The 14,456-nt window shown below is 35.2% G+C and overlaps 1 protein-coding gene and 1 long non-coding RNA gene across 2 annotated transcripts; both read right to left on the bottom strand.

Annotated features, from left to right (window-relative positions):
• Positions 1-735: 735 nt before the first annotated feature.
• LOC136065230 (uncharacterized) lies at positions 736-3,071 on the bottom strand. Its single transcript, XR_010626862.1, has 2 exons — positions 3,012-3,071; positions 736-1,064 (listed from the first exon to the last, which is right to left on the bottom strand). It is a non-coding gene; the product is annotated as an uncharacterized LOC136065230 (long non-coding RNA).
• A 2,525-nt stretch (positions 3,072-5,596) lies between these two features.
• LOC112022409 (disease resistance protein RPM1-like) lies at positions 5,597-8,470 on the bottom strand. The gene has a single exon (XM_065768141.1). It carries the CDS (start codon positions 8,336-8,338, stop codon positions 5,597-5,599), a length of 2,742 nt encoding a protein of 913 aa, XP_065624213.1. The 5' UTR covers positions 8,339-8,470.
• Positions 8,471-14,456: the final 5,986 nt, after the last annotated feature.

Below are 14,456 nucleotides of genomic sequence, written 5' to 3'. Positions count from 1 at the left end.
GGCTCACTCACTCTCTTAGGGTAATGAAAAAGGGTTCCTCAAACTTTTATTTAATTCGTTTGTTCGCTATTGTAATTAAAAAAAATTTTGGGTTTGTGAAAAATATTATTCAATTTGTTTGAACAATTTGGCTTGGGGTGAGGAGGGTAGGGTGTTAAATAATCATTAGACATAATGAAATTTTCGCTTAATTATTATCATAAATCAGATCGGAGTATAGAGGTTTTGCCCCTTTTAGATATTTTTCAATCCAACATAAATTTCAAGCGTTAAGAAATCTCTAAAGTCTAATCTAACTAAACTCATGGTAGCTCTAAAAAACAATCCAACTTGATCAGTAAGAAACATGATGGGTTGGGTCAGGTCATTGGGTTGAAACAATTTTGCTAGGCCTAAGTAAAAAAATTCATTTTCATAATTTCATTTTACAATTTAAGACCATTTTTCAATAAAGAATTACAATTTCATCTAAACTAAGTCTCCAAATGCTAAAATAAATCAAACTAACAAATTTAACTAAGATACAAAATTCAAATAAATTAAAATAATAAATTTAAACTACATATAAACTATCAAGTAAGAGCATGGATTGGATTTACTTGGACTGAAATTTTTGCCAACTCAAAGCTGATCCAACCCAACCCTTCAACCCATAAAAAACCAACCCTATGAGTTGGTTGGGTTGTATCAGGTACACTGAGTTCGTGAATTTAATCTAAACGTCAAAGAAAAATGAAAAGAAGAACTACAAAACTCACTAGAACAATAGAAAACAATTGATAGGGATGTTAATAGTTTGCACAAGCTAAATTATATACAACACAGAGAAGAGGAGCAATTCCACCATTGAACCAATAACAATCTTCCAACAACTTGCCGCTAAGGCATCTTGGAGTTCAAACTATTAAATTTGTAACAAAGAATTTAGAAAGAAAGTCTTGAGTATTAATTTATTGAACAATAAACAGAATATCCAAACGATACTTAGAATTGAAGCTCCAAACAAAATAGGATCCTTTTGAAGCAAACAAGGCAAACTCATAATCTTCAACATGATTCTGCCACTAGTTAAACAAAAAAAACAAAGATAGGGTAAATTTTGTCAAGGTTCTACTCATAAAAATTTAAGCTATTATAAAGTGGACTGACAATGAATATATCTAGCATTCCAAACACACACACACACATATATGGTGGGCATTACCCACATACTGATACTGAACATGCCTACAAACACACATCCAAACATGCATACACACCAAAATATATATAAAACACAGTATTTTGAGATAGGACCAAAAGCTAGTTCTTTCTATTTCCAGAAACTTGATGTGTTTATGCCAAGATAGTAACTAAATCAAACTCCAAGCAATCAAGCAATAGCAAGCATTGTTGGGCATGCTTACTTATTTATCATTTCATAAACTATTAGTTGCAAAAACTTAAGCTATTACAAAGTGGATAAATAATATAAGTAGAAAATGTTACGTACATAAATTTGTTAGTGAAATAACTTGAATCAAGAAAAGTGTTTTTTTTTTTCTTTTTTTGGGGGGGTAGTCCGTCCCTCGCCTCCCTCCCTCGCCTCACTCCCTCATTTCAGCTCAGTCACGCCTCCGGCCTCATTTTAGCTCAGTCCGTCCCTCGCCTCAGTCCCTCACTCCGACGCTCCGACGCTCCCTCATTTCAGCTCAGCCACGCCTCCGGCCTCATTTCAGAGAAGTGCTTTCCTCCCTCGCTTCAGCGATTTCATATTTTTGGTTGTCCTATGCTAAAACAAAACTGCGAGAAAGACAAAGGGATAATGTGGTCAAAGATTGCCAACATCCCTTTGGTTAGAATTAATGGCGTGAAGCAGCAGAAATAATTTTGCAAAATAGAGAGATCTTCCTTCCAGGTACAACATTATTTCGTTTCATAATATTTCAGTTCAAGAATTTTTACAATTATACAATAAAATCCCCTCTGTTTGTGTATTTAAACAATATGATTTTAAAAATTCAAACCCTAACCCAAGCTAATTCTTACAGTGTTGCAGTAAAGGCTAGCTTCAAAACTTGGAGGCGGTATGTTAAATTTTGGCTCATATATGTTCAATTTTTTTTTCTTCTTTTAACAATTGAATTTCTGGCACCTCGAATTTTCGCTCATCTCTTATGCTTGTAAGTTATTTAAATTATATGAACCCTTTATTCCTAGTGGCATATAGTTGTTCGATGAAATGCCTAAAATAGATATTGTATTGTGGAATTTGAGAACCTTTAAGATAGTACTAATAATACCAAGGATCCCATTTGCACATAATGTCAGGATAATTATTATACCATGTACTGTGATGTTTCCCGGTTATATATCATGTTGAGGAACAATGATCAATGGAGATATGCACATAATGGCTTTTTATCAATATGATGCCTGAGCAGCTATTAAAGATCAAATCATTCTCACCTGTTCCTGTAGATGGCAGGTATTTCTACATTATCCAAAACTAACCTAAATGAACAAACTAGAGGACATTATGTGGCTGTTTTCAAGAGTGACTCCCACAGTATATGATATTTTTGGAATTAGTTTTTTGGGTTGAAATGGGTAGTTATTTTATTGCTTGCATTCAATATCTGCCATTGGTTTCATATTCTTATTATGTTGCTTGCTAGTTAAAGCAGTCTATATAGCAAAATGGGCACTGTAGTGGTACTAAGAAGTGTTTGCACTACTTAAAACTTGAAAATAGGTAGTGAATTTGTTGATCGAATTTTTTGTGCCCAAACACCCAAAATGGAGGAAATGATATTCTCACACTTCCGCTTGATTGGTTAATCCAAGTATTTGCGTATAATTTGATTAATCAAACTTCTCCTTTGTCCTGAAGAGTTGACATGTATAAATGCNTTTTTTTTTCTTTTTTTGGGGGGGGGGGGGGTGTTAGATGGAAGATAAAAATGAAGGCCATAACCATTCATGGAAAAAGATAAAAAGAAGAAGAAAAACAGAGAGAATTGAGAAGCTACCTTCACGAAACATTTCCAAATTACTACCAGATGTAGATCTTTAGGATGCATTGCAACACTAAATAACAAAGAGCAACTTATGAGTTATGACTAAGAGTATGATAACAAATTCAAATAGAAATTGCTAACTTAAGTAACACAAAATTTCAAGTTGCAGTTCCAATCACATAAAAGAAGATAGAAATTCAACATGTATTAGTTGGAAATTATGACTTGGATTTACTCATTTCTCTTCATGAGCTTAAGACACCCTAACAATTAGGAATGTAGTAAAACAACAGTTTAAAGCAAGAGATTTGCTACCCAAAAGAAGAATTGGAAAAGCAGAGAAAAATTGGAAATCTCATTAAGAATTTATATGTAAGTCAAGGATTTTTAGCTAGAGTCAAGAACCATAGGTTAATGGCCAAGATGCATCAATAAAGGGGAAATAATTAAATTGGGATTATAATTATCAGAAAGTAAATAATCCTTAATCACATCTCATTCATATAGGAATTGTGAACTAAAGAGCACAAGGTCTAAAGCGGAAACTGGTAACTTTTTTCTTAATTTGATACAACCACTTTTTCATGCATGATGCATGGGTATAGATATGGAGAGAGAGTGTGTCTTCTAGCTATTTGTTTGTGAATCTCTTGGGTACTATGGTTAAGAGTTGGTGCAAAAAGAACTTACGACCTAACTCCTAAGAGCAACTTCCTAGAAACAAGGCATTGGTCCCCCTCCCCTACATGATCTCTTCAAAACAATAATATCTTGGCCTAAATGAGAGGGAACACCTACATAAAGTCAAGAAAATATGATGCTTCTCAAATGGATAGCAGTATGTACATACAAGTATAGGGGCATCAATGAAAAGACTTAGGGAGCATGTGCCAAGCCAAAAAACAATTATAGAAGACATCCTATCTTAAATTATACTATAAATCTATGACCTCAATGTGGCAAACTAACAATGTGAGCAATTAAGAGTTAAAACATCCTATTATCAATGGCAAAATAATAATGATAATAATAATAATAAAATAATAAAAAGAAGAAGCTATTATTAATCAATGTATTTCATGAGGACTAGCTCTCAAATTATATAAGAAGCAAAGTATGCACTTAAAAGTTTGCAACACAAAGATTTATATATAAATAGATCACAGGCTAACGTGTGCTCACTAAAACGGACGTCCAATATGTGGTCCAAACCACAAATAAGACATCACAACCAAACCACATCTAAGAAACCTCTATGCATAGAATCAAAAATTACATGCAAGCTTAGGATAATCAACACCCATGAAAGACACATAATGAAAAATTTAGCAAAAGTCGTGGGTTACATAAGTCAACATCTTGTATCTTCTAATCACACAACATCCACAGAGGAATTTCCTCAAACATATGGTGGGCTTGACATTACCCACAAACAGAATACACCCATATACATTTATATAAACAGTATTTTGAGTCAGGCCCAGAAACTAGTTTTATCTATTGCGAGGAATTTTTTTTTTTTTTCTATGCCAAGATGGTAGATAAAACAACCTCCAAGCAATTAAGCAATAGCAAGCATGATTTTGATGTGGGTAAAAAAAAAGTAATTTTTATATCACTTGTAATGTTTCTCTCCATTTCACTATTTTCGTCATTATGTTGTGCAGATGTTTTGTCACATTATTATGCATCTAGTTAATGATTCATTCAGCTGAACTGTGTTATCACTTAATGCTCTCTTACTGGAAATTTCTATTAGACAATTATGTCTTTCTTTGCCTAATTTGTGCCACTGCCAATATATGTGGTTTGAGTCCCACCTGAGCCTTTCCTAGTCCCATTATTATGCCTAATTTGTGCTAAATGTGTTTGTTGGATATTTATAAAAATGTTTCATAAAAATTATATGTTGGATATTTATATATTTGCTAGTTACAATTTGATGAAGTTTATTCCATTTTTTAATTCATTGTTGTTGTAGGTTCTTCAACTATATCTGGAGATAGTACATTTCAATCAATTCTTGATGATGGGGAGCCAAATGAAGATGATGGGAGTTGTGCCACAATTGATGGGAGTTGTATCACAATTGATGAAGATTAAACATTTTGTAATAATTTAGTAGTTTTTTTAATTTCTTAGACTTGTTAGATTAATTTGTTGGTTTGTAATTATTCTAAACTTGTGGGATATATTTTGTAGCTTTTTAATTTTTTGGACTCGTTGGACTTTTGATACTTATTTCTTGGATTTGTAGGATTTATTTTATTTTTATGTTTAGATGGTGATTTTAGGTATGATTTTGTTGATTAATGATTAAATGGTTATCTTAGCTTGGTAATTTATTGATTTAAAATCTTAGTTACAATTTATTGAATTATGATTATGATATTAGTTATGATTTATTGATTTATAGATTTGTAATTAACAGGTGATTTATTGATTTATGATTAGTAGTTTCTGATTGATTTGGACTGATTTGGCAATTGGGCCATGTAGGCTTAATGTAGGCAATATGCAGGCAAAAATAAATTTGGACTGATTTCAGTGATTTGGCTAATAAATTATAGGCTTAATGAATTGGACTGAATGCAGGCTTAGTTTAGGCAAAAAAAATATGGGCTTAATATTTTTTTTTTAGGTGGGCCACGAATTGGGCCCAATCTTAAACGGGTATGGAAAAACCCGGCCCGAACCCGACCCGTTGCCATTCCTAGTTCCATTGAGACAGATTGCAAATACAGTTCTTGGAGATTTTCAAGGTATTCAATGCCCATGGGCACTGTCTTTAACTCCTTGCAGCTGTCAAAATATAGGTATTTCATATTGGGCATAACCCCCTTTTCTATTATTATCTCATTCAATTGAGGGAAATTAAAAATACCCAAACTTGTAAGCTTAAGAAAGCCTGTACTGAAACATAGCTGTTTTCCAACATAGGCATTATTAAGTACAAGTTGTCGCAGATAGGGTAAATCAGCGATGTGTGGGAGTAGATCTTCTCCTAGTCTCGGCCAATGCAATCGCAAATATGTGAGGCTTTGAAGTGAACAAAACCACTGTGGCACCTTCTCTAGTTTTCCGGCCAAATAAAGCTTTTGAAGTCTGAGAGGAAGAGATGAGAGTGCGTTCATTCGAAGAGATTCCTCTTCATTAGTTACCATGATTGACAAGCTCCTAAGAAGTCTCATGTTTTGAATTGAGATACATAAGTCCGTCTCGTCTACTTCTTTCACATTTGTAATACCGAATGTGGTTAGTTGGGTCAAGCTCCGACTCTGTCGTATCAAGTCATGGTTTGCTTCAATAGAAGTCACAATTTGCAAATTCTTTAACCCAGCGATTGATGGTGTTTGTAATTGCATCCCTGTTAAATATCTGAAGTCATTCCAATTTCCAGTATAGCGAAACATTCTTAAACTCTGCAAGTTTTGCAACTTTCCTATTCCACGAGGAAGGGCCTCTATTTGTGTGTCCACAATGTCCAAGGTTTGAAGATTGAGGAGCTGCCCTATGGAATTTGGGAGCTTCTTAAGTAAAGTTCCCTTTAAATTCAAATATCTTAAGTTGAATAATTTGAATACTTCCGCAGGCAATTCTTTAATGGGGGCATCCTCCAAATCTAGAGCCCTTAACAATTTACTTCCTAAAGGCAATGTTTTCAATGTCTTGTCAAAAACAAGAAAGCAACGAAGCTGTGACATAATTGTACATGATTTGAGTTCTATATTGGTTTTGTGAATTGAAATGCGGCGTGCTTTGCATTCTTTCATTTCTTCTCTTCCATCATGTACAACACCAAACTTCTCTCTCCCTGATATTGATAGAGCAAGCTCCCGCAAAAGATCATGCATTTTAAATCTCTTTGGCCTTCCAAATTCGTTACTCTCTACAACTTGAAGCATGTTTCGAAAAATGAGTTCTGATAGATAGCTCTCTGCTACTTCTTGTGGCATGGACCTTTTATCTTGTTCTACAAATCCTTCTGCCATCCATAGCTTTATGAGCCTCTTTTTTCGAATCTCATGACCTTCTGGGAAAAGTGAGCAATATAAGAAACAGTGCTTCAACTGATACGGTAAATCATTGAAACTAAACATCAAAATCCTCTCCACTGCTTCTAGCTTAGGATTTTTACATAGACTCCAATTCAAGTTGTTGTAAAATTCGCTCCATTGAGACATATTCTTGGAATACATAAGACGGCCTAAAGCCGCAATTGCAAGAGGTAGGCCTTCACATTTTCCTACAAGTTCCTGAGCAAAAGATTTAAGCTCCGGTGAACAACTTTCATTAGGATTGCTTGAGAATGCTTTCTTGCAAAAGAGTTCCCAGGCCTCTTCATTTTGCAACAATTGAATATGATGAATATGATGTTTACCTCCCAAAGGATAGCAAGCTACATCTTCTTTTCGTGTTGTAAGGATGATTCTGCTCCCTAGACAACTATCTTGAAGTGATACCTTTATTTCATCCAAGAGATTTGTGTCCCACACATCGTCCAAGACAAGTAGATACCTTTTCTCCTTTAAAAAGTCCACCAGCATTTCTACTAACTCTATGTGATTCATGGCACTCAAGTTTGCAGGATCCACTTCCTTAATTGACTTGTAAAATCTCTTGATCATGCTCTTCAATAAGTCTTCTATGTCATGTGCTTGGGAAATTGTGATCCATGCACAACAGTAGTTGAAATGTTTCTTTACATCATCATTGTTGTAGGTGTTGGCAGCTAGTGTGGTCTTGCCTGAACCCCCCATCCCAACTATCGAAATGACAGTTTGGTGTTGTTCTCCATCCATCAAATATCCCATTAACAAATTCCTTTTCTTTTCAATCCCCACAAGTTCGTCTTCTCTTAAAAAAAGAGATGATTCAGCATGACGCACCCGTTTCTGATTATCTTTAGAACTAGTTCCCTCTATATGATCTGTAACATATCTTTGCTTCCTCTCTGGAATGGCGCCCTTGATTTTCCCATTAATTTTTTGTATCTTGGTGGCTGTTTGATGCCTCACCCAGAGATTTTTTGGAAAGTAAATGGTGTGGTGAAGGATCCAGGATGATCGACCCCTGATTTGTAGGCGATTCATGTGATACATGAACTTATCAATAATGTCTTCAACATCATACGCCATGTCTCTCACTTTTGCCACCCAAGTCTTCTCTCCTTCACTCCCTAATCCCTTTCTATCAGCATCTACTAAGAATGATTGCATGCTTATCAACTCATCTTTGATATCTTCAATTGCGTCACGAGTCCCCCACAACAACGATGCTTTAGTTGAAAGAATTGAAATGATATTGTCAGTCAAGAGTTTCACTACAGCCTGATCCATTTTTAACTTCACAGTTCAAACTCCCTTCTAGCTTTGATCACCAAGTTTTATGCTCCCTTTCTTCCAATTATATTGCATCCAAAGAGAAAGAGAACGCCATGCTTTGACTTGTTGCTTGCCGGTCCTAGGAGACCTGCACAAAAAAAAAAAAAGAACAAGAATAGAGGTGAGAAACATAATGCATGAAAGTATTCTAATTCTCAAAAAGTGTACCAGTACGTCAGTTAAGTTGAAGAATGATTTTTTTTTGGGGGCGATAAGTGGTGTAGATACGGTGGTTTTTTGTATTTATTTAAACTAGTCGCGAACCCGCGCAACTGATAATTATTTTTATAGTGATTTTATTAAATTTTTTTTACAATTTCAACTAATCTAATAATGAGTAATGTATTTCGTAATTATATTTTTATTTATTATAGGAACAATCATAAATATAATATAGGAACAATCCAAAACACCCAAAAAACATAAACTAAAAAAAAATGAATAAAACTTAACAATGATTAATTTAACCAATATTAGGATAAAATTTTGTTTTTGATAATCTATTAAATAATTTCAGCCACCCAAAACATATTATCAAATAAACAATTATTAGCAAAATCTAAGAATTAAATTTCTATACATGCATTGTTATAAAATAATAATAATTAAAATAAAATTGCAAAAGTTAAAATTTGTCACCTATTCGATTATTTTCGTTTGGCTAACATTTGCTTTTCTTTAAATAAATGGCATTATAGAAGTTCTAATACAACTATTAAGAGTACTTTGTCCACCAAAAAATTTAGAGAGAGAGAGAGAGAGGGAACCTTTTTTTTTTTTTTTTTTGTTAGGGAAAACTATACATAGAATAGAAGAGATAGTGACAAATTTATAGTAAGAAGGTGTGAATAAGAAGAGATAAAAATAAAGGAAGATGAAGGGAAAGAGGAAGAATGATATTAATGTAAAGGGTAGTGGGGGGATGAAAAGGTAAGGGAGTGAGAAAGATTGAAGAAGTAGTGGGGAGATGAAATGGTAAGGGAGAGAGAAAGGTTGGAGAAGTGTAAATATTAAAAAAATAAATGTTAAAAACAATTATAGGAAAATTGAAAAAAAAAAAAAAAAAAAAAAAAAAAAAAAAAAAAAAAAACCCTAAAGCTTGAAAGGCTTCAACGTTTTTTTCTTTTTCTTTTTCTTTTTCGTTAAGCTGAAAAGGCTCACACAAAACCTTAAAACTAAACTAAAAAGGTTTTGGACTGGGCTTAATAGTGAAACTAAATAAATAAGAAGTGAATTGGATTAATTATACAAATTTATTATAGGGTGATAGTGGAAGTAAATAAATAAGTAGTGGGCTGCATTTATAGGGTTGAAAATTGTAAAAACCATTTTAAAATTGTAGGACAAATTATATTTAAAAAAAAAAAAGAAAAAAAAAAGAATAACGTGGCAGCTGATATGGAGCAACGTGAGAGCAGTAGTATTAAACTCTACACTTCAGATTTTAGTAATATATAGATTAAACAATGATTGTTGTACTTGTCTAAATTAAACAGTGAGAAATATTTCTATTTGTCGTGGCAACATTTTTTTTAAAGAAACCTGCAATAGATATTTTTTTAAACAGAACATTTCAATAATTAAAATATCATCATTTCCACATAATTTGTATTTATGACACTAGATGTTGTCTAATATGTGATTTGTTCATTAAACAGAACACAAGAAGGATGTGATTTGTGAACTTTCAAAAAAAAAAAAAAAAAAGGAGGATGATGTGTACATTAATCATTGTGGGAGAACTTTCGTCTCAGCCCTCAATCAAGTATTGTTCACTTTGGGATGGGTAAGGATCGACCTACGTCCCACTCGCTCGAATTTGCTCAATCCCACATCAAGGAGAGACACCTCCCACCCTTGCCTTATAAGCCTTTGGCCTAAGAAAGGGTGTACCGTAGTGTGTGTGATAACTTTCGTCTCAGCCCCCAATTAGGTATTGTTCGCTTTGGGATGGGCAAGGATCGACCTACATCCCACCTACACGAATTTGCTCAATCCCACATGGGAGAAAGACGCCTCCCACCCTTACCTTATAAGCCTTTGGACTGAGGAAGGTGTGTACCGTAGTGTGTGTGAATACCTGATTGGACGCCGAGATGAAAGTCCTCCCACAATCATTATATTAGATTTTTTTGGGATAATTACAATAAACACACCTGTGGTATAGCCCATTTTCACTTTGCCTACCCGTGGTTTAAAATTTTACACTTTGCCCACTTGAACTTCAATCTATTACCCACCTCACCCTCAAACGTTAGAAAACACCCTTCTATAAAAAATCAGACATAACACAGATCAAAAATACGAACCATTGAATCTTTTCCTCACGAACACAAGAACACAACATTTGTAAATATAGTTCAAAATTTTCAGTTACACATCCAAAACCAATGAAATCCTCTGAATCCAAACCAAAAATCCTTCTCATTTTTCAAACCACTAGCAAGCCAAAATCAAATAAAAGCCACAACCAAAAAGCAAAAAATAAAAAAATAAAAATTGAAACCCACGAAGCATTCCACCCACTTCACCACCACCACTATCAAAACCCACAACTCAACACCACCACCACCTCGCCAACAATTCACAACCACCACAAGCCACAACCCATAACCCCACCATAATCAGATCATTATCAAACCCACAACCCAAAAGCAAAAAAAAAAAAAAAAAAAAAAAAAAAAAGAAAACCATGAAGCAAAGATAGTGGTCAATCCAAGATCGAGCTCCATTTGGCCGAGACGGAGGCCAAGATTGAGCTCTATTCTCTCTAAACCACCATCGGCCCTCTTCCTGGATCTACTCCAAACTGCTAAGATGGAGGTTGAGACCGAGACGGATGCGAGAACAAAGGAAATCAGATGAACCCACAACCAAAACCACAAAAAAAAAAATGAAATCCATGAAGCAAGAACGAAGGAAAATGAAACCCATCGCTGTGGTGGCCAATGTCCTCCTTAACTCCACCATCGAAGAAAGAAAGAGACTAATATGGAAATTCTAGGCATATGTTTGTTTTGAACCTCGAGTAAATATTAGTTAACACTTTACCTGTGGTTAGGTTTGATTTTTCAAGGCATATTAGTTAACACTTGACTTATATCATTCACTCCCTTTGTCGTTAACTAAATATTTATTTAAACTTAACACTTTACCTGTGGTCAGGTTTGATTTTTCTGGGCATATGTTCTCGTAGAAGTTCTTAAGCAATCAAAAACCCTAACTTTTTTATTTTTGTTATGTTTGTTTTTCCCTAAAAATATGTTTTTCTAATGTCTGAGGGTGAGGTGGGTAACAAATTGAAGTTCAAGTAGGCAAAGTTTAAATTTTTGAACCACGGGTAGGCAAAGTGAAAACAGGTCATACCATAGGTAGGTTTACTGTAATTATCCCTATTTTTTTTATTGCATAATAATGGTAAGGAAAGGCGAGTACCAATAAATGTTTATAAAGATTTAGGCCTTATTTGGTTGCTGAGTGACAGTTAACTCATCACTCAAATCTCATCACTCATCACCCTATCACTCATTTCTCATAACTTAAAAATCCCCAAACACTCCCACCCTTGTTTGGCAACTAAACCCACTTCTGTTTTTTGCCTAAAAACTCACCTTTTTGTGGGACCCATTAGTTAGTACATGCTAAAATAGAGCTAACAACACCATGGTGTACAGACCATAAAGGGAACAAATTAAATTAGCATAAACAAAAGGCAAATGCATTACAATGCTTTAGCAATACAAGTCTGTCTCTTACTAAGACAAATCATCCCCTGAGTCAGCAGGACCAACTCGATACCCATGCCCAAACCTTGCATACCTATGAACTCCCCTTGCTCCGCAATAACCTTTGGAGACGACGGAACCAGTTCACAACTTGCCTCTTGCGGAAATCCTTCCCAGTATGAGAGTTGAGAGTTTGGGTGATCACATCCCACACCAGGTCATGAGGTAGACCTTGCGCAAAATTACCAAGCAAGAATTCCCCAAACACAATATCACATAGCTCATCAACACAATCATCATCCCACGTTCTTAAATCCCCAGCCATCTTACACCAATCCAAGACCATGTAAGCAACATTTCATATATGGGTTCCTATTTGAGTATGTGCAAATCATGCTTTGTACCCCCAAATTCCAGTAAGTGCAAAGGAACCATTTCAGTGGCAATATTTAGTATAATGCAACTCTCACCAACCACCACAAACAATTATCCGAAAAGCACACAACATTATCAAACACTATATAAAGAACCACAAAACTCAAAAAATGGTAAAATGCAAAAAATTTGAAGTAACTAGCATCCCACAGATCTAAGTAGTAGCAGGAAAATAATGTTCTTAAACATGTACAAATTATTTTGTTAAGCATGTGAAAAATATTTTGTTAAAAATGGATCAAATAATTTTGTTAAACAGTCTACGATCCTACGAACTATATTTTAACATTTTATACAACAAATGAGGGGGTTGTAAACCCCATTCCAACAATACCCACGGATCCGGCCAAACTTCACAGCAGAGAACATTCAAATCCCAAAACAAAATTCACAAAAGGTAAATGAAACCGAGTAGAGGGAGTTCTAAACCCCCCCCCCCCCTCCCAAAAAAAAGCAATACCCACAGATCTGGCCAAACATTCACATCTATAAGAAATAGAAACTTGCAACGGAATATAAGTAATCGATTTTTTGACATACCTCTCTTGGCCTAAACCAATGATCACACAGGAGTTTTGAGATTGTTCTACGCTGTCTAGAGCTAGCCTCCACGCAGACTAGCTATTCAAACACGTTCTAAATTCCAGTTTGTATAATCCACAAACCAAAAACGTTTCTCTGACGGTGTTGCACGCTACTAGAGTGATGCAAACATAACCCACAATCTAAGAGCCTTACAACACTCTGTAAACACTATGAGAAATGCAGAATTCATTCACTGTTCAATAGGTACCACTCTTGGTGTTTATATACACACCACTCCATTAATATTGAGTGGGATAGTGGACTTAGTGGGGTAGAGTAACGGTCCAAATCATTACTTCGTAACTCCTAGATGTTACAATCATTATGAGGAAAATAGAGAGACATGCTCACTTTGGGTGTCTGTCCATATTCTTTTCAGTTTCTAACAACATCACAGAGCATTGAAAATGGAAAACAAAATAAACAAAACATAAAGGAAACGGCGAAGAGAAGCTGAAGGGGAAGGATCATGGGTACCTCTTGACAGAAAAGGGTTGGTCTTGAGGCTCTAGAGGAGAAAGGGTCGGTCTTGAGGTCTTGGCGTGGCGAAGCTTGAAGCAGCGAAACTGATGCTATTCAGAGGTCGGCGCTGGAGCTTCAAAGGTCAAGAAGACGTCGAAGCTTGGTCTGCCATGAGGACACGCCGTGGGTTTAGGAGAGGAGAAGAGAGTATTGGTTTTTGAGAGGTAGTGCTCTGATGAGAGTGATGAGAGAGTGAAGAGGCTTGAGAGTGATGAGAGAGTAAAGGCATGTGACCGTTGGGAGAGCATGTGGGAATTCACTTCTAATGGGACAAGACTATGCCGTGGGCTCCACAGGTTACCAGGTATTTAGGGTGTGTTTGGATACTACTTATTTTGCTGAAACTGAAAAATTATTACCGAAAGTACTGTAGATAAATGTAAAATTTAATTAAAATAGTATAGTATGGCCCATAAATAGTACCAAAAAATGCAGTGGGGTCATGAATAGTAGCAAAAATAAGCTGAATAGTAAAATAATTTTCATTTATAATCTCAATCCAANAAAAGGACAAACTAATTGATTAAAAGCAGAACAAGTAAAAATTCAAACTCCCATAAAAAAAAAAAAAAAAAAAAAAATTTCAAACTAACCCAACCTTAACCTCAACCTCATGCAAGGGTGTCCATGCAAACTGGAGACCCAACAAAACCGACCAACCCGACCAGAACCGACCCGTCACGGCTAGATTTGACACCTCTGATAGTCAGTGACGGTTTTCAACCCTTAGAAACCAACTTTGGTGAGTCGAATGGCTGGTTTCATCCTCAAAAACCCAAGCCACCCAACTCGCTCGACAAAAACTC

This window comes from Quercus suber, unplaced genomic scaffold (assembly GCF_002906115.3).
Source record: "Quercus suber isolate HL8 unplaced genomic scaffold, Cork oak 2.0 scaffold_891, whole genome shotgun sequence".
Classification (NCBI taxonomy): Eukaryota; Viridiplantae; Streptophyta; class Magnoliopsida; order Fagales; family Fagaceae; genus Quercus; species Quercus suber.
This window is presented reverse-complemented; position numbering and strand designations above follow the sequence as displayed.